Below are 22,099 nucleotides of genomic sequence, written 5' to 3'. Positions count from 1 at the left end.
GATTCTTCTATATTATATTCTCTTCAGCTATTGCAACTTTTTAGTAAATTAATTATATTTGTAAGCCTCTGTGATTGTATTATGGGGAATTTATAAAAGGTCAGTAAAGAGAAGAGGGGAGTGGCCTGAACCAGATCACTCATTTAATAAGGCCAGTAAAGAAGTAGCTCAACCCAGCAATACAGTGATCTCAAACAGCCACGTGGTGACTGGCAGCAGCAGAGTGAATGGGATCCAAAGGGAGCTAGCTGGAAAGCTCTGATAGTAGCATGATTGTCTTGGAAAAGTATTGCCATAGATAGCAACTCAGGAACAGAAGTGAAATGACAGCTGTTTTTCCAAAATATATACAGGAAGATGGTTTTGGAGTTATACATTAGATGGAAAAATAGAGAAGTTAATAGTTGATTAATATAAGAATGTGACTATCATATATAGTCATTATTTCTCTCTTACTGCAACACACATTCTTGAATAATATATTCCAAAGCTTTTGGGATTTTCTCAATTAAAAAATGCTTCCACAGCAAATTATATTGCTTTAATATTTATAATGTAGATAGCATATTAACAACTTCATCTTGATGTTTTGAAGGTTAAATAAGACCATGTATTAGGCACAGACATGGCAGTTAGAATAGGCTCACTCATCACTAACTAAGAGACTCAAACTCCCATACTTCTATCCCTTCGGAATCGATTTCCAAACAGTTTCTCAAGAAAATTAGAAATTTCTAGGGGATGCAGACCTTTAGGATTGATCATCCTATTAGGTTATACTATGGTAGCCTCGAGAATATTATAGTAGACTAAGTTATGCTAGTCTACTATATGGTAGTCCATATCTCAATTACTTAACACAACAATAAGTTTACCTTTTATTCATGCAAATCTTGCTACAGGACAGTTGTTCCAGGTGGTTCTCCTCCATATGAGAACTCTGTGATACAAGCCACCTTAATCTGTTCATAATGTCATCTCTACACAGGGACTCCCCATAGCCACCACACAGTGGAAAGGAGAGAGTAGGTCTCACACTAACAATTAAATGCTTTAAACAAGAAGGATATACACACCTTCTGCTCCTAACCAGTTGACTAAAAGAATTCAAATTAATTTGCCCAACTGAAAAGGAGACTGAAGAACGCAGTCTTTTGTATGCCTGGAAGAAGAGAACTAGATGTCTACCAAACCTATAAACAGACTATATCATGATATTTTTTAGTCCACAAATGAAAAGAATATATTCTGTTCTTTGGAGTCCTATGAGGTGGAAACTACATCCTTGAGTTCTTGAGCACCTACTTAGAACTCTGTTTACTTAGTGATAAATTCCTTATCACTATAAGATGTGATTGGATAAGAAGATTGAGAGGCATGTTGAAACTGAGATGTAATAATCTGATAACTAATTGATCTAAATGATATTTAACAAATGTTTAAATCCTAAGATAGACATATGAAAAGATAATAGATAGATAGATGATAGATAGATAGATGATAGATTGATAGATGATAGATAGATTAGATAGATAGATAGATAGATAGATAGATAGATAGATAGATAGACAATACAAAGATGATAAATAGATGATAGAAAGATGATAGATGATAGATAGATAGATGGTAGAAAGAAAGATAGAAGAAAGATGGAAGGAAGGAAGGAAGGAAAGAAGGAAGGAAGGAAGGAAGGAAGGAAGGAAGGAAGGAAGGAAGGAAGGAAGGAAGGAGGAAAAGGAAGAAAGGAGGAAGGAAGTAGATAAATTGAAAACTAAGAAGATTTTTTTACATGTGATTTTAATAAATCAAACTGGCACTAATAATATTTTTCTAAAAACATGGATTTCAATTCAATATTAGAAAAAACTTTCAAACTGTCAAAAAGTTCAGAATAAATTGGGTGGCCTTGAAATATAGTAAGTGGCTTATTCTTGAAAGTATTAGCACAGCTTTTTATGACAACTCTGAAGGAAGTTGTCAACAAGCATCAAAATTTAGGCATGGAGGGGTATGGCAGAAAGTTCAGATGGAGAGATGGAGCATAGTGCTAGGAGTCCTTGCAGTATATTTCGGCAAAATCTCTATAAAATGTCATATGAAGAAAATATTTTTTAAAAAATCTTAAATATTAAATAGTCATATTACTATTATTTGTTCCATGTAATATAAGGATTCAGTTGTTAGGCTAGAAATAAATTTAAGATAAACATATATTCGTATCTTTATGGCAGAATTAGACTATAATTGATGTCAATTGTTTTTCTTCCTAAGAATTTCCTATGCACTCTGCATCTTTTTAACAAGACACATTAGGTTAACAGATCACACTGATATATATTTCAAAAAAAATGTATATACCCTCAGCATATTTCAGGCTTTTAAGTTTTTGTTTGTATTTGAAGAGATAAGTGTAACTCCCCTATGCTGAGAACACCAATTGAATTAATGATTCTGAAATCATATAAGCTATTGCCATATTACAATTGAGTAAGACAAAATTCGAAGCAGTTTAGGTAACATAAAATACTGAATAATCATGAAAATTAGTGGATTGTGAAATGAATGACCACCTACCGTCACCGATGAAGCTGGCCCAAGACTCTCCAGTTTATTAAAGAAGGCATAAAGTATATGAGAGTGAAAGAATTTACAATGCCTGAAGCTCAAATACACTCACTCAATTGTTTTCTTGATGCTGTTCGCAAACTATTACAACAGAACATTATCTATTTTACTGGTCATTTGAGTTTTTTGCATGAAATAAATCCCTACATTGCTTCATGCTCAGTTTTGCCCTTTCGTCATTTAAATCATGCAGCTTGAATTTGGACTGACTCATAATCTGAAGCTCCTGGATATTTAAATCTTATCACTGATGTCATGTTAGGTTTCCAGACAGTTGGCTAAATTAATTCTACTCACCTCATTCTCCACCTCCCCAACTGAATCGGAGTGGTATCCATGGAGAAGAATCTCTTGCACCATACTGTGCCCATTTTCCAAATTGTTCTAAACTAAAAAGCAACTAGTTATATACTACGCTTTGATGAATCCCAGACAATAAAAAATATTCTGATACTATGTGTACAGAATCTAGGGTACCATGTCAACATGATAAATACTAAATGAAAGAAACAATACTGGCCCCTCAACTAGTCAGGACTACATTTGTAGAGTTTCATTGTCTCCGTAAGATTGCTTTCAGCTACAAGCAACAGAATGGTCATCCAAGAGTATTGAACAAAAAGTGCATTTAAAAGAAACCTTGGGTCAGGTAGAAAGAGGTCATAAGCAAAGGCTTAACATAACAGGATGCTGGATTGGTTTCTCTCCTATTTTTTTCCTTTCATGCTATAAAACGTCTTCAGAAGCTTTTACTATCACATCTTTGCAGCGATGATCACAGTGGAAAGGAATGAGAGAGTGGCAAAAATATATATATTTCCTTATAGCTTGTTTCCCTTTTAAAAGGAAAGAAATCCAAGCTGGTATCTTCCTACATCTTATCGGCCAGAACTGGGTCCATGACCACCCATAATGCATGATAGAATAGGAAAGCGTCTACCATTTTCAGTCATTGGACATAGCATCACCAGGTAGAAAGACAGAAAGACAGGAAAGAGGAAGGACTGTGTGGTGCAGCCAACAGTGCCCACCACAACATATAACTCTGCTTTTATTATAAGGGAAATCAGAAGGGTGACAGTCTTAAATTAGCCCTGTATATGTCAATGGTAAGTAAATTCTGCATTGTCATTTTACTTATGTAGACATAGATGAGGAAAAAGATTATGTGATGTTTATTTTCAGCCTGGGAATCTAGTGGACTGTGGGGTCCAGGAAATGGGACCATTTATCAGAGTTTTTATAGCTTCTTATATTTAAAAAAATTACCAGGGAGAAACTGTTAGAAAATAACCTTTAAGCACCAAGCACGATAAAAAGTAGACATGAAATTTAAAACCCAGAGAGGAAAATACTATTCATAAAAATGTAACCCAAATCAACTTGTGTAGGACATAATAGGTAGAGGCAGGAGAAAGACTAAAGAAGAAAAGTACACTTAATAGTCACATATCAAGTAATAAAGACAGTAGAGTAAAACTGAAAAGTCCTATGAGAGGAAAGAGGGAACATACAAAGCATAGTGGGCTATGGGAGATTAACCATAGACAGGTCACATCAGCCTCGGGCCCGCACTTAGGAAAGAAGCAGATGCAAATGTCAACTAAAAAAAAGACGGGATTGAAACCTTCCATAGGCAGAAATTCATTTTATTGCTGGTGGAGAGCCAATTACCTAGTACTACTGCAAATAGCAGCCTGTTCAATCATCTTCCTATATGCACAGGCAGATGAAGACCACATGAGCCAGCCCTCACAATTCCTGTCTCTTGGTGTTCGTACTTTGTATGATCTCCTCCAGGAGCGTAGATGGAACTGATGACTTACTTCTAGTACACAGAAAATGGCAAAAATGAAGGGATTTCGCAGAAGTAATTAGTTCTCAAATCAGTTGATTCCGAGTTCATCAAATTAGAGATTATCCAGGCAGGTCTGACTTAATCAGGTAAAAGCTCTCATTGCATGGAACTACAGGCAACCTCTAGGAAATGGGTGGAGGTGGCCTCCTGGCAATAGCCAACGAAAAGCAGGGGCCCTCCATCATATAGCCACAAAGAAATAAATTCTGCTAACAACTTGAATGAACTTGAAGGGAATTTCTCCCCTAGTTAAGTCTCCAGATGAAAACATAGCCCAGCCAACACCTTGAGGACAGCTTTGTAAGATCTTGGGCAGAGAATCTACTAAGCTGTGCTCAGACTCCTGACCCATGGAAACCGTGAGATTAATAAGATATGTTACTTTATGCTTCTAAAATAGTGTAATTTTTTTTTTGGCAGCAACAGAAAAGTAACACACTGTGTTTATTCATCTATTATCTCTTTTCTACTATTTAACATTTATTCTATTTTCTCACTGCAGGTCTTTGAGTTAACAGTAAATACTTTCATTGTGTCCCCTAAAACAAACAGATTGTTATTATACGAGGTAAAATAAAGCTGAAAAGCAGATAGTTGTGGAGGTAATAGAGAGAAAGGAGCCTCAGTTAGTAATAAAAGCTACCATTTACTGAGCATTTACTATATGCTATATATGCTATGAGCATTTACACTGATACTTTTTTTTTTAACATACATATTTGAACTCACTAAAATAAGGCAAGTATTATTAGCTCCATTTTACAGATAACTATTTTTACAGAAACTGAAGTACAAAGAGTTTGAGAAACCTGTCTAAGTTTACTCAACTAGTAACTCATGAAGTTAACTTGTTTAAGTTTAGGTATTGTGGCCCAGAGCCTGTATTCTTAGTCACCAAGATTTATTCTTTCTCAGGAGGAATAGATTGTCATGCTTTAACCATACCTAATAAGATAAAGACATCGGTCCTTAAATACCTACTTGTATGTGGATCATTGATAAACGATTGTCAGAAATATTCCTCCATAGAGGTTTTGCCCTGATGGGTCATTCTAGAGCTGACTTAGTTTTCCTCCTCCATGGCATTTTATCTTTATCTCACATCCATCCAACTCTGTGAGACATTCAATAAAAATCTACTTTAAAATGTTACATTTTTAAAAGCCACAAAATGCGAAAACTGCAGTCTACATGTTCATGTCAGGCTAGAGAGGGAGGTGATGTGCTATAGTGGAAAGAGAACTGGATAGGGATACAGACAAACCAGTTAAGTGTTGGTAAAAAAAAAAATCTAATCTCTCTGGATTTTCATCATATAATCTGTAAAATGGGTTAATACTATCATATCACCAAGCAGCTGTGAGCACCAAATGAAAAAGAAAGGAATGGGAACAAGATTAAGAGATTTACAAACTGTAAAATTCTGCAAAAATGGATGTGGTTAGCCTATTGTCAGAGGAGTGAGAACAGAACATTATTTTCTCTGTATTGTGCAGAATAATTCGGAAGAGATAAAAGTTGAAGACCTGTAAGAAAGCTTCTGAGCATAAGATTTTTACATTTAAAATTCACTTGAGAAATAAAGAAATAGTACTACTCTCTTATCAAGATGAGACTTCTGGTCATAGTACAGATACAATATTGAAGTACTAGATATTCAGGGTTGGTTCTTTGGGACAATTCCGTCATTTTTTCAACCTGTTAGGTCACAGGAGCCGTTTAAATGGTGAAAAGAAAAATTATATCTTGAGGTTATCGTAACTACCTTTCTTATTTTCTGAGATTGCATGTGTATATCTATTTAACCCCTAGAAAGAGGGGATGAAATGAAGGCGTCTTGGGTGTATCATGAGAACGTATTCTAAAAGGCAACATTTATTTTCAAGTGTTTAGATTACCGAGACAAGGATTTCTCTCCAACGTACAATTCATCATCCTCCTTACTCACTGTAAAATCAATCTGTTCTGTTTGTATGACATAAACAACAAGTCATTTCTCAGGAATGAGGCAGACCATATGTGAAGGTGTTTTGGAAAAGCACAATAGGGAATACGCCAATCAAAGTAGCATCTGCATTTTATTTCAATGTCAAATCACATGTGTGTTATAAAAAGAAAAGTGTATCATTTTATTAAAGAATAACTTTCCTGTTGTGATGTTTATAGTTAACTCATACCTTCCCTAAGCAACAAATTCAGGTCAGCCTCATAAATTACTGGCTGAGAACACACAAAGATCTCACTCTGTGTGGCCAGCAACATGTGCATTTTGCAAACATCTTCGCAGCTGCGCACTCCCCACCCCCATGGCAGGAGGAAGCATATTAATCCACTATGTGCATTTTCCCAAGAATCAGCACTTCCTCATCAATGTATTGCTAAATATCGAAGCAGCTTGCAATTGATAGAAACAGCAGACTATAACGCAACTAGCTGAGTTCTAGGAAGAATTTACTTTTTATAATTGGGACTGGATTCAGATGAAAAGAAAGTGGGTTCTTGACCCATTTCCATTACTTATTAGCTATATGACCTCAAGCAAGTCACTTAACTTCTATAGGTCTCAGTTTTACACTTGTATAAACTGACAGGGCTGAACTAAATAACCCCCAAGATCCCTTCCAGCTCCCAAAGTATGTGATTCTCTGGTCCCTAACCGCTTACCCACCCAGTTGTATTTGAATAGTAGTGGAAACATTTGAAGATCGTCTTGTTACTGAACCTTCTCCCCAATTGGGAGTTAGATACCTCTGAAAACTATGTTAACTTCTTTAAACCACTGGAGTGATATCTACTGTCTTTAAGCAGTCATTAGCATTACTTCCAGAGGAATTTAACACATAATCTAGCTTACTTCTTTGGAGAAATCACTGTGCAAAGATTAAGGTACTGCATTAGGAAGCAGGGAACCCAATTCATTCCACAGACAATGAGATTTTATAGCTCTGTTTACCCAGGCAAATGAGTGGTTATTTATGTAATTAACTAAATGGACATTGTAAACTTTCTCACTGAAGTCTTTTCCTTCATAGAAAAATAAATAAAATTAAAATTTCCCAGTGGATAACGTCTGTTTTGAAGTGAAATACATGTTCTCATGTATGCATATAATTTTACCAATATAGATTCATCATTAATGTGAATTTCAGGTAGTCTCCCTGATGCACCTTTTAATAGTTTTCCTTTGTATGGAATGGAATACATGTGTCACCTAAAAAGCAGCAATGAGACTCCTATATCTATTTGTTTCAAATAGATAGGCTATAAATGACAAATATTAACAGGAGGAGTTAGAGGGAGTAGGGCTGGTAAAAGGGTGGCCATCGCCACAGGGAGTATTAACCTTAAATCATTTCAGCTCAAGACCGTAGAGAGGGGAAAGAATTTCTATTGCCAAGTAACAAAATGTAAAATCCTAGAAAAGGGCTTGGGCAGCCTGGTTCAGATCAAGTGTCCAGCCCTGAACCAATCATAGTGGTCATAAAAACATAATACATATAACAGTCCAAACCCTTGGGGGTATATAGATACATACATATGTATGTGTGGGTGGGGGAGTCTTTTATCAGAAAAGTGGGTGTGTGAAGAAAGAATTCTTTGTGAGGAAACAACTTCAATAGGAAGAAACAATAGCCACCATAGGCCCAGGACACCTATTGTAAAATTTTATGTCATTGATTTTTTTTCTCCAGCTCTTTCTTCTGGAAATGTCAATATTTTTATTTTACCCTCATTTTTCATTTAACACTTAATAAATATTTATTAAGTGTTAGCAATTTATCAATCATATAGATAGGCCAGAAAGACTGACTTAATCTCTACTCCTATTAAATTTATTAAATGTACAGTCTAATGGAGAAGGGGTACTATCAAACACCTAATCACCATGTGCTGAGTGGCACAAAGAAGATGTTCAGGGTATAACGGGAACTTATAATAGACAGAGCTAAACACTGTGCACCCAAAAGAGTGGTAATGAAAATAAAGCATCTACCACAAAAGTATCGAAGCATATCTTGGAGAGCTCATGTTATCTAAAATATAAGTAAAAGATAGTCATCCTATTACACTATCATATATTTCAAAGGAAAAATATAAACATCCTGTGGCTCAGAAAAGATGGCCGCGATGCAAACTCTACCAGGAACAGCCAAGAGGACTCTTGTCTCTGATCACATGACACTGCTGGCAGCAGGCCCCTGAGAGAGAGATATTCTGGAATAGTGTTCTCTTTTACACACTCACAGGCAATTCAGTAGGGTATCTTTCTTGTTGAGAAAATGTAACAGTCTAAAAATTATATTTTGGGAGCTTTTTAAAAGATAATTGGCAGCTGCAAATGAGATAAACTTACATTAGACTATGCATTTTTCTTTAAATTGAAATCTGTGACTTACTGAAGTTTAACAATCTACCAAATTTTCCAAAATCAACATGTTCAAATGAGATATGGATGGGTAGGGGGTGAGGGAAGATAGAACAAATAAGAGAGAAAGAAAATGCATACATTTAAGTTTGCTGCACTGGAGCACATACTTCCCACACTCATATAAATCTTTGAAGCTGGGTAGTACAGTATTCTGTGTTAAATGCATTTTATGGGAATTTGAGGAGGATTTAGGTAAAGGCTGCTCCAATAAATGATTTACCAGCTCTAATAAAACATCAAGGAAATTGTTCAGATTGTATGTCAGAGCATTTAAAACACAAGTTTATAGAGGTCTCAGCAGCCCCCATATCCTCAAATCTGGTTTAAAAAGAAATGTTTATAGTGGTTAATTATCCTATATTACTTTTTTTAAATGGTAGCAATCTCAAGAGAAGTAAGAGAGTGGAAGTAAATAAATATGTATGACAGTCAAGGGGGTTGGGCAGAGAGAGAGAGAGAGAGAAGCTGACTGATCACTCATTTGTCCTTTTATTCAATCATTCAATAAATATTTACTGATTGCCTATTATAAATCAGAATCAGGATTCTGTAGTTAGGGCTCGCACACTCAGGAGGGAGCAGACAAGATGGGTTCCTGCCTGCCTATAGCTTTTGTTTAGTGAGAGAACACAGAAATAAGCAAATAAATGAAATAAATATGAAAGCAATTTAAGTTGTGATAAGTGTTTTAAAACAAACAAGCAAGGTGATGAGAAAGTAAATAACCAGAAGTGGGTACTACTTTATGTAGGATGGTTAGGAAAAGACTCTTTGGGGAGATGAAAATGATACTGAGACCAACAGTATGTGCAGCCAAACATAATACTAAGAACTGAGAGAACATTCCAGATAAAGGAGGCATCACATATGAAAGCCCTGATGTGATAGAGCTTGGTGTGTTTGAAGAACAAAAAGTGAGAAATCATTCTAGGGTGAACTGTGCTATCTATTTTAACCTTTGGAAAAGACATTTACCTCAAAATGTATTATTGTTGATGTGAATTATTATTGGTTGCCTTCATTAAAAATGTACATCTACCAATTGCTGTACAAGCTATCTTATATGCATTATCTCTCAGTTTTCATGATACAGATATTATTATTCCAGTTTGATACAGGCCAAAACAGCCTCAGAGAGTTTAAGCAAATTATTCAAGGTTATAGATTACTGGCAAAACCAGAATTCATACTTGAGTTTATCTACGAAGCCTACAGTCTTTCATATCTTTTAGCTTGTTTGTTTTGTTTGACAAATATTTGTGGAACCCTATGCTAAAAACGAATGAAGAAAAGCACAGTAGGTTGTTTCTAAAGATGGCCAGACAATATATCTTATCCCAACATGCTCTTTGGCAATGTCACATTTCTACTCTGGCATCAAGAGGTGGAGACTATTCTTCCTCTCTCTGGCCCTGTGACTTATTTTGACCAACAAAATATGGAATAAGTCACTGTATAACTTTGAAGGCTTGGCCTTGAGATACCTGCATCTTCCACCTTCTCTGCTTGGAAGGATGCTACTTGGAACCCAGGCACCATGCTGTGAGGAAGCCCAAGCATCACTGGAGAGAGGCACACATGGAAAAGTGAAGATCTCAATTGAGAGCAAAAACCAAGGCCCCAGATCTACAGTCCCAAGCAAGGCAACCCAGATAGACCCAGTTATGTGAGCGGTCTCAGCAGAAGCCTCAAACGTGGTGGAGCAGAGACAAGTTTTCCATGATGTGTCCTGCCTGAATTTCCAACCCATACAATTGTGAGCAAATGAGAAAGTTGTTTCGAGCCACTAAGCCTTCAGTGATTCATCGTGCAACAATAAAAAACCAAAACATGTGAGAAACCTGGCTCAGTGAGAGACAAGCATGTGAACATCTTTAAGATAATGTGTGTCATGAGAGAAAAACAGAGAAGCATCTTAAATCTGTATAGAGCAAGGGTGAGCATACTTACTTGGTGAAGAGCTAGACAGTAAATATTCTAGACTTTGTAGGCTGTGTTTTGTTTTTGTTTTTTTTTGTTTTTTTGTTTTTGCTTTAACTACTTAGTTCTGCCATTGTGGAGGAAAACAGCCAAGACAATATGTAACCAAGTGAGTGTGTCTGAGTTCCATTTAAACTGTTTTTACTAAGACAAAAGAGGAACGAAATTTTGTCTGGGAGCTGTACCTGCCAATCCCCGGACTTGACTTAGAGCATGAGGAAAAGCTTACGAAAAGAATAATGCTTCAGAGTTGCAGTTTAAAGGATCTATCAGAAACGGAAGCTCTGAGAAACTCTTAAACTTTTTGATTCTGTCTGTAAAATAATAATGGCACTGTGAAATTACATACGCTGGACTCTGAAAGATCACCTCAACAGAGGTAGGGAGGCCAACAGAGAGGTGAGTCATCAGAGAAAACCTACGAGGTAATAGGGACAAATGGAGAATCTGGGAGCCTGAGAGCTTAATTGAGTGCTTCTCCAGTCCAGGAGAACTTCGAACAGGGATCAAGAACTTAACACATGACTGAACAGAAGCTTCATCTTTCTCATTGGCACACCATAGTCGGTACCTGGTATCTACTCGGGTAGTTATTTTACTGAATGAAATTTAGTGTGTACTTATCCAGGGAGCTTGCCATTTTTTTTTTTTTTTTACTTTAAAATTGCATTTACTGTATATTTTTTCCTTTCTAGAAGAGGAATGTATATTTCATGTCTTCTAGGCTCTTTGGCTCCTCTTCCTGCCCGATGTTCCTTAAGAACAGACTTGTATCTCTTGATCTAGAGAACTCAGTGTTTAGCCTGGAGACCACACTTCAGCTGCTACAGAAAAGCATTGGTGAAAATATTTAGGCTTTTAAATTTAAGCAAAAACCAGTAGGACTTGCAGAAAAATGTTACTGAATAAAGAAAACTTGAGTTGATATCATATCTTCCCAATGGTTTTAGGATGCAAAAATAAGAGAAAATTCTTTGAGAACCAAGTCGTAAGGCAGATAAGCATCCAGTGAAATAACCATTTAGGGTATGAATCTTGAGGTGGGTAGGGAAGCAGTGGTTTCAAACAGATGACTTTGACTAGCTACTCTGTCTCTTCTCCTTTTCTAGGTTACTCCACATGGCACTTACTCTTATTCCTTCTCCCACCTTTGATGAACCCCAAAATTGCAAGATTCTGTTATCATTACTTCTGAGAAACTCCACTGTTTGCTCTTTTACATATTTTTTCATATTTGTTATATGTATGCTTGCATAGACAGTTATATCTGTACATACATCACCAGGTAGAGAGAGCAGTAACTATGATCTGCTTAAATCTCAATTGAACTAAGGTTTGTAGAATTTGTTAACCACAGCCATCCTTGTAATTCCATCTCTGGACACTGCCCACACCAAATTTTTACCATTTCTCCACTGAGGTCTTCTCCCCAAGATTTGGCTCAAACTCTTTCTGACAATTCTTTCTCATTCTCAAGCAAACTTGGCCAACATTTTCTCTATGTGTATATGTGGCAATGTGTGCATTTATAAAAATAGTGTTATTACATCACATTAATATTTTTAAACATTCATTTACTTCATTGGACTGTGAACTTCTTCAAGTCAAAACACATATTGTATAGCCTGTAATAGGCATACAATCAATATTTGTTGAATAAATGAATAGTCAAAGAATAGAGTGAGTAAAGACTTCTTGAATATAATAAATGTCAATTTTAAAATAGAAAGACAAGATATAGTTACTTACCAAACTGAAAATCTGTGTTTTTCCAGTTCCTCCAAGTAAGATATATCCTGTGAATAATCTTCAGTTTCTCCAGTTCTCCAAGCAGTTGATTTTTCCTTCACAGAACAATCATTCAGGCTTTCTCCCTATCAGTGAAATTTAAGAAATGGAAAAAATAAAGTGTTTCAGCAGATAGCAGATAAGAAGTTTACCTAGTTTCAGTGACACTTTCCCCAGAATAACAAAGAATCATTGATCCTACAGAAACATAGTTAGACATGGTTTTTGCATTGAAATTATTACTTTATATTCCAGATTCTCTCATTAAATTCTCATCTTTAATTGCAGATTGTGTCATGTTCACGTTTTTATTATCTCATATGAAATAGCTTTTATAAATGTTGTTAGAGTTGTTTTTTTTTTTTTTAAGAAACATGGTCATGGTATTTGTATTAAGTCAGGACTATTGGTTGCAAATAAAGGAATTTCAGCTTGAACTTGCTTTCAGCAAAAAGAAACTTGAAGTAAGGTTTGAACTACCAACTTATGGAGAAGGTAGAAAGGCAGCTGGATTTCAGAAACATGGGAGCCAAAGAATCTAAGGCCACCAGGACTCTTTGTTCATCTCTGCTCTCTGCTTCAGCCGGGCACTTTATTCTAACATTGTCGCCAAAGTTCCTGAGTTCCACAACCTGTGACTCCCAACAACATAAATTTAAACTCAGGACCACACAATGTCTTTAGAGGTAATTTACTAGAACTTGAGAGAATTATGTGGTCCATGATGATGAGTCCAGCAAATACATTGTCCCATTGGAGAAACTGAGCCCTATAGTTCGACTAGGGATTCTTAGGAGTCCTATTATGGTGAGAAATGGAAAGAGAGAGGAGCTAACCTAACTAAGCTCTTCTCTCTTCCACTAAAAAAGTTCAGTTTTTAACTGTTTATATATTAAGGTCTCCTGTAAAATTTTATTACAAAATGCTGCTGCAAAAAGTCACTCAAAGAACACTAGCCTACAGAAGAAGAAAATTAGGCATGATTTGTATTTATAAGGCAGTTGTGTTAAAACTCTCCTATCCTTTTCTTTATATTCTTCTCAAATGTTTTTAGGTATCATTTATAAGAGGATAGTTGCCTGGAATTCCTTGATATCAGTTTATATAAGTTTTTTTCATCTCAACTCTGTAGCTGAAATATTTTGAAATTGCAAAATGTTGCTTTGGATTCACAGGAAAACCTTAGAGTGAAACTCAGGGGAAGTAAGTGTGTCATCAAACCTCTAGTGAACTCAACTCATTTCTTTATTATAAAATTGTTTTGATAACCTTAAAAACAAAATCCAGTTATGACAACCATCAATTTAAGGCACCTTTTGTTATGGTCCTTTTTATCTTTCTCAGCCTCTATAGCTCCTGTACCAATAAAGGTGTTTTTTTAATTGATTTATTTAATTACTTTCAAGTATACAGTACATTGGTTAGACATCTATATAGTCGGTAAAACAATCCATATGTTTAATCACAGTATTTAACGTTGGTATTTTTAATTACTCTATTCCTGAGTAAATTAGAGAGTGCCAAAATTCCTTTACAAATGAGAGCTTTGAATTGTCCCAACTAAATATATTTGATTTGCATAACTTACTAGACTGCTTAAAATATGTTTTCATAATTATTTGAATTTTAAATTTGATGACATTTCTTCATGAGTTTCTTAGATACTTTATTTAGCCTCACTTGATAATAAATAGAAATTGCCACCAAAATTACACCATACATTTGTTTTGTTGACCCAAGAGCCTGGTTTGTTAAAGTATAGATTTTCCATGATAGATTGCATTAAATTGCTTTGTGTTTGGTTAACCTGTGAATATCTACCTCGATTATTCAACTAAATTTATGGTGGAAATGGGATGTAGTACATTTCTTTCTCTTTCACAGCACCTAACATGGTAACAAACACATAGTAGACACTCAAGAAATAGTTATTAGAGGTTATTTTGTTAAGTACTTACATTACAATAACAACAATGAATTTTATCTCCGGTTGCTAAATTACAAAGAACACACCTGTGAATTCTAAAAAGAGAAAAATTTTCTGAATCTTTGGATTTCCTTTAAAGAACATCTAAGTAAAATGTGTTAAAAATTCCTTCATATAGATGGTTTTGGAATACATAAGATCATGGAAAATAGAAATGAGCCCAAAGAGGAACAAACATACACAGAAATATGAGTTTTAAATCCAAACGGAGGTAAATATGTGCAGGGAAATTCTCAAGTAAGTACCAGGGTGTATGAGTCTGCTCACATGGAGGAATCAAAACAATCTGTCAACCACAAATTTATATCTTGAATCTATACTTGAGAAATAATGTTTTAACTAGGATATCATCAACATTTAAAAGACAGAAAATAGATTACCTGGCCCATTACAACTCTAATTCCTGTTCATACCTTGAACCCAAACAAAATCATCATTTAAAAAAAAAAAAAAAGATTCTTCCAATAGCAATGTCTCTAGAAAGATGAATGTCTATACTTTAAAAAAGAAATCGGTGGTACAAATTTGTTCTGGAATGTCACATTTTATGTTACATGCATGGTTACTCATACTCCAACTCATTGCGGAAATCAACAGGAAATATTTAAATGTAAACTGATAAAATTCAGATTATGATTTTCAAGTTGATGAACTAAAAATTTGGCTTATGAGGGTTGCCATTCAAGTACTAAATTGGTTAGGAAACAATGAATTAGCACTCTTTCAAACACAACATAAAACGAGAGCAAGAAGTGTTTTAAAGAATTTTGAAAAACTAAAATGTAGAGTGTTATAGTGAAAGGAGCCAATAAGGGATGGTTAGAAGACATTCGGCTAAGCCTTCTCAGTATTTTTAAAACTTAGATTATTTAAAGTTCATAAATTTAAGTTTTTTTAACCTGAAAAAATGAAGATAATATTTGTCCTGCACAGAATAGAATTTTTATGGAGATAAACTGAGATAACAGCTATAACAATTTTCTAGAAGTGGGAAGGATAGCACTTATAATGATATAGAATATTAAGTATATAAGTAGCATCTGCCACAATGCACTATTTAGTTAATCAACATTAATCAATGAGATATTTAACATTTGTCCTTGTACATTTATTACAACATTTCTATGAAGTTGCTAAGTAGGAAATATTATAGGAAGACAATATATATTTAGTCTCAAAGTTGTCTACCTCATGACATGATAAGGCTGTTTCATTGTGTTACATGGTAGGAAGCAACTCCTAGGGTCCCTATCTTGTTGTTCAGAATTTTTTTTGCCCCTTAGCCCTAATTCCTTCCATAGAACAATTGGTTAATGGAGAAGGGTGATAATGATGGGACCGGTGAGAGGGCAAGCCTTTGCGTGGAGAGAGAGAGTTTGCAGTTCACAGGCCAATGACAGTGCAGTGGAAAAGCATTATGGTGCTAGCACAATTAAGCTCCACTTAGCAGCAGCATTTTCCCCTCCAAAGTCCTTACAGGATCTTTGTGCGGGGCTCTGAGGAGCATTGTTCATCTGCCCATCTGGCCAGATGAAGAGCAAGGGGATTGTTTCATCAAAAGAGAGAGCCTTAGAAAGAGGAAATAGTGAATAAAGGGCTGAATCCTGAGGATTACAAATGCTTTTGAACTACCCTGGGAAGATCAGAAGTAAGCAGTACGGACGCTTTAATGCCTGCCCAAGTGATGTGCACCATTTTTTAAGACGGCAGAAGAGGAAGGTTTGGGGTGAAGGTACTCTGCTGAGAGGCTTGTGTTAATAAGATCACAGAATAGCAAGTCACAGATAACAACAACAAACACCAGGTGCATCTGAAGTATCAAAGCAAATAAATATGACATCATGTTCGATTCCATCAGTGCTATTATTATGATCTAAAAAAAAAAAAAAAGCATTGCTCTAAATTAAATCCAGTCTAAATCCTGAGACTATTCAGCAAGAACATTATTTCTTCTTTCTTTAATTCATGTCTGATGTGTTTACCAGATAATTTTTCAGAACAGGCTTTCCATTAGCAGTACCCAGAGGTATCACTGGCTGTGTAGCTCACGATGTACCTGAAAAGATCCCTTAATTAACTAACACCCTGGCTTCTGTTTCTGCCCTCTGGAGAACAATTAGCATTTCTGGCCATTTAAGACCACAAATTCCAATTGTTCTCTGGTCATCTGTTATTTGAAAACTGATGCTTCACATGTGATGTTCAACATTAATTTTATTTTCCCACAGCCACCCTATGAATTGTATAGGTTAGAGTTTTTAATATCAATTGAAGATACAAATTAAGTCCTAATACCATAAGAAGAAATAAAAAAGAAAACACTTAAATTGGAATAGGAAGTCTCAGATGTAGATTTAGTAAGTGTTTTAGTAAGTGTTTTAACCACAGTACTCAGCCGCTTGTAACTTGAGTTGCTTGTAACTTTTGGCTTTGTCTTTCTACAACAACCATGTTACTGAGAAATATTCCCGACAGGCACAAGCTGCTTCCTGAAGAAAGTCAAACTTAAGACACCTTCCCAAAGTGCCTGACCCCCAGGGAATAGCTTACTCTCCCAAGCAATTGACTCCGCTTTAGGAATATAATATTAAAAATAAAATGAAAAAGAGAAATCCTTAATTGAATGTGCAAACTCAGAAAATATAGAAAAAACTTTGGGGGTTTTCTAGGTAATTGTGTTCTCACCTTACCTACTTCAGCCTTTTTCGTAATCCCGAAGTTTAAGCCCAACAATTGGTATGAGAATTTTACAAAAATATTTAAAAGGCTAATATTAGATACATAATATCCTAGAAGTCTCATGGGCATATCCTTTCTCTATTTTCCCAAAGAGTATACATAACGGTATCTAATACATAATAAGTATAAAAAAATGTGATCTTTTTTTCTTTCCAGCAAATGGTTCTTTATTTTCAAATTCTAGCTTTTCGATTAAGGTTATAAGACTTAAGAAGTAGAAAACATATACCTGGCTGAGAGGAGAAAGCAGTGACACATTTTTAAAGTATAATTTCATGACGGATACAAATATGGATTCTAGAAATAGACAGTTTGTGTTCAAAGTCCAGCTATACACTTATTAACAAAGTTATTTTGGCTAACTTACTCCATCTCCCATGCCTTATTTTTGTCACCTGTAAAATAAGGAAAATGATGATAATAATATTTTCTATTCCATTAGTTTGTTGTGAGAATAAGATGAGTCATTTGATGTAGAGGACTGAGAACATTTCCTGGAACCTAGTAATTTTCTAGCATTCAGTAAATATTATCTTTCATTGTTGCAAAGTTCACTAAATTTTTTATTGCTAAACTTTCTTTTTTAATACAGGCTGCAGTATGAAAACAACCACAATTGTAAACGCTATAAGTCGTCATCTGGACATTAAAAAATCAGTCATTTCTTTAATCAGATACTGGTCCACAATTACAGATGAAAAAAAATTACTTTAAAGATAAGGACATGAAAGTTGTCTCTGTGACCTATATATTTATTTAGTCAGGATAGTAGAGGATTGAGATAATGATTCAGACCATTTGTATGGGAAGGGGCAGGGGTAGAGGGCAATCCTTTTACCTCAACTTTCTATCCAAGCTAAGTTTTCTGAATACTTAATACTCAGTCACTTGGTCTACATAGATAAAGATTTTTGAAATGGTTAGGTATCTAAAAACCACATCCAATAATACCAATAAACTTAATTTAACCAACATTTGGAAACACAAGCTACATAATTTATATAAATTTATCAAGATAGTTTCTGGACCGACTTCATGGCAGCCATGATCATGCCAAATAAAGCACAGTAGTACAATCAGCACATTTTCTAATCATCCTGCCAGGGCTGGAAAAAGGCATGTAGACTGATTAATTTAACTAAAGTCTTCAACAGCTTAAAGAAGTCTGATTCGGATGTAATAAAAATTTATTGGCATTACTGATTTCACAAACGTCAGCTGCTTTAGCAGTTCCCGTACTTCAAAACCTGCTTTGAAGACCAAATTACTTTCTACCTGGATATATATTTTAAAAAATCATAGTTAATAATCAGAGACTGCTGTTTTCATGGTCCTTTTAAAGCCAACTTCTACAGCCTTCATCTTACCTTATTGTGTAATTCCTGGTCTTCTTTTAAGAGATCGATATCACAGTCCATAGGGCAAGAATCAATTTTATTAGAAATGCTTCCTAGGGTTAAAAACAAAAGGTGCAAAAAATGTATTACAGATTTCACTTCAGAGGATATATAGGCTTACACTGCAGAAATTTAAGAGCTTATATAAGGCCTGGCAAGTGGGGGTAAAAGAAAAAATTCTAAGGAGGCTCTAAGCTGTTTTACACTCCCAGTTTTAATTCAGTCAATGTATAAACTTCAAGTAGATCTCTACTCTTGGCCACACCACAGGGCTGCAATTTACAAGTAGCAGCTGTGTCTGATCTGCTTTCCTACCCTCATCTGAGTAGGATTCTCTATTATCAGCTATGATTCTGGGATCAAGATTTCAAAGAAACTTCTTAGTACCTCCTAAAAATATTTCAGTATAAAACCTTGAGACTAGAGAGTTTTATTCCCTGCCAGTACTCAGTGCTTCCCACCTGAGACACCTTTTTCCTGTCTTGCATGACTTGTTTTATATCAGTTTCTGAGCCTCAGCACTATTGACAGTTTTGATTGGCTAATGCTTTGTTGTAAAAGCAGTCCTCTGTTTTGTAAGATGTTTAACAGCACCCATGGCCTCTACCCACTAGATGCCAGTAGTACCTTCCACTTTCCCACCCTTCCCCAAGTTGTGATAACCAAAAAATGTCTCTAAACGTTGGCAAAACACCCCCAATTGAGAACAACTTCTCTTCATCAAAAACTTGTTCATTTTTGTTTCTCCTGTAGTGTCTAGCACAATGCCTGAAATAGAGTTCAACAAATGTTTCTTAAATTATAAACAAACAGAGATATCACATAAGCATGTATTACTGCAACTCTATGACTCTCAAGTCATTGACTTGACCTCTCACTTCAACCTGTATGCCAAGGTTTATCCCCAGGGTCTTGTGACAAATATTCTGACCCAGAATCTGCTAGAGTTTGGAGTACCTCAGCTGAGCCACAGCTTTGACAAGGAGATTGACTCAGTATCTTTTTTTAAAAAATATACATGCATCATATACCACAAGCAGCCAAAGCCTTGCTGCCTGTCCTCTTCTCTCCCTCCAGGGTTTGAATGCTGCCATCCCCTGACCTTTGGAATTGTCCTATGGACATTTTTTAATAAGATTGCCATAATATAAAGTTTTTAGGACATTGTGTCCATGTCTGCAACCTTTGGAAAACTTTTTGTCCCTTAAGATGACCCAGCCAGTCTCTTCTCCCCAACCTAAGTCTGTGTGGATCATGCATTTGGAGCAGCAATGATTTTATTGTATTTTCTGACTCCGCTCCCAGGGCACCATACCAAACTAAAGTCAGAAACCGAAAAATATCCTTTTCCTTGGAGAGTCAAATGGGTCACATGCCCCTTCTGTGAGAACCCTGACAGTTCAGTCTATTGAAATGAAGGTCATATAAACCATTGGAAGAGATTCCTTACTTTGAGTCTAAAACCGAATTCATTGATAGTGAGGTTGATATGGTCAAACTCAAGATCAGAAAGGGAGGAGAATGGAAGGAAGTTATTCCCTGCCAGTACTCAGTGCTTCCCACCTGAGACAGGAAAGCCTTATAATTTAAACTCTCAGTGCACAGTTGCTAGCTAGAAATAACAAATATGAAATAATAATAAAATTTATTATTAGCATTTTCTAAGAACTTCAGATATATTATGCTGTATACACAAACACACACAAAAACATAAAACAAATAAACTGTTAAAAGAGCTATCATTACCCCATTTGACAGATTTGGAAGTTGGGACTTTGATAGATCAAAAAACTTGCTCCAAATCAGACAGTTAATCAGGGAAAAATCTGAAAGTTAGACCCAAGTTCTAGTTGACCTCAAAGCCTATACATTTAACCACTCTATTATATCTTACTTGAGAACCATACCCCATTTTATACTAACACACATTTTTAAACATTGAATAATATATTCATTTCTCTTGCTGCTGGAACAAATTTCCACAGACTTAGTGACTTAATATCCATTTATTATTTATTAGCTAACAGTTTTTGCACGTCAGAAATCTGGGCATAGATGGCTCAACTGGTTCCTCTTCTTAAAGTTTTATAAGATCAAAATCGATGTATCAGCCAGGGCTACAGTTCCCATCCAGGTCTTGGAATCCTCTTCTAGGCATGCTGGTTCTTGGCAAAATTCATTTCCTTCTCATGCTTTTCATGTGGTCCCTTTACCTTCAAGCCAGCAAGAGCAGGATGTACCCTTCTCATGCTTTGAAGCTCTCCAACTTTTCCTTCTGTCTCCTGTTCTGCTGCCAGCCTGAGATAGTTTTTTCCTTTAAAGGCTCACGTAATTATATTAGGTTCACCTAGATAATCTCCTTCCTGATGAGTACAGGTTTAGCGCTTAGACATTTTTGGGAAACTATCTTAGAAATTCTGTCTACTATGAACAATTCCTGATTTAACGGAATTTATATTAGATGTTAAAATGTAGTAATGTTGTGCCTACTCAAATAATAAAGGCCCTACCAAAGAAATAGTCTCCTAAAAGTCTTTATTTTTTCTTTATTCTAACGTAAAATGAGAACCTTTCTTTGCTCTAAAATTTATCTTCCTATACATAAAAATGTATATAGTAAGTATATATACATTGATGATTATTAATATACATTTTATATAGTTATATATACTATGTAATAAGTATTATACATTTTATGAGTGTACATAATGCAATTGTTTATCAAATTGCAATCATACCATATATGCAGTTTACATCCCTTTTTACACTTATATTTCTTACCTGTTACTAAATATTCCTCAAAGTATTATTTTTAATCAGTGCATCATATGGCTTTATTTAACCAGTGTCCTTTGATTGGATATTTACATCACGTTGAACAAATTTTACAAAAATATTGATGTTTATCTGTGTTTATTTTCACAAAATGAGTATCTAAGGAATATTAAATTAAAAACTCAGAATTGACAAAAAGAACTACCAAAATTCAAAGTCCAGCCAACAATGCATGAAAATATCTTATTATCCATGTGCTTACCAAAATTTACCATATTTTTCAGTTTTGCCTGCTTGATAAATAAAATAACAATATTTCATTGTGATTTAAATTTTCAATACTATAATTCTAATAAATTTGAGTATTTTTGTTTGCTGAGCATTTATGCTTTTTATGTTGTAAATTCCCATCCCCATTTTTTTCAGTTGGAATATTTCACATATTCTTTAGAATTTTTATCTTTCCATACCAAAGATATCAACTTTTTGCTTGACACAATGGTTCAAAATATTTTTCTACT

General features: G+C 35.2%; 1 protein-coding gene across 1 annotated transcript in view; it reads right to left on the bottom strand.

Moving 5' to 3' along the window:
- Positions 1-22,099, bottom strand: part of OFCC1 (orofacial cleft 1 candidate 1) — a 204,852-nt gene that overhangs the window by 31,654 nt on the left and 151,099 nt on the right. The window contains exons 6-7 of the mRNA XM_006909325.2: positions 18,774-18,856; positions 12,642-12,766 (exon numbers count right to left, since the gene is read on the bottom strand). Coding sequence (XP_006909387.1) covers positions 12,642-12,766; positions 18,774-18,856 — 208 coding nt within the window. The remainder of the gene's footprint in view (positions 1-12,641; positions 12,767-18,773; positions 18,857-22,099) is intronic.

This window comes from Pteropus alecto, unplaced genomic scaffold (assembly GCF_000325575.1).
Source record: "Pteropus alecto unplaced genomic scaffold, ASM32557v1 scaffold121, whole genome shotgun sequence".
Taxonomy (NCBI): Eukaryota; Metazoa; Chordata; class Mammalia; order Chiroptera; family Pteropodidae; genus Pteropus; species Pteropus alecto.
This window is presented reverse-complemented; position numbering and strand designations above follow the sequence as displayed.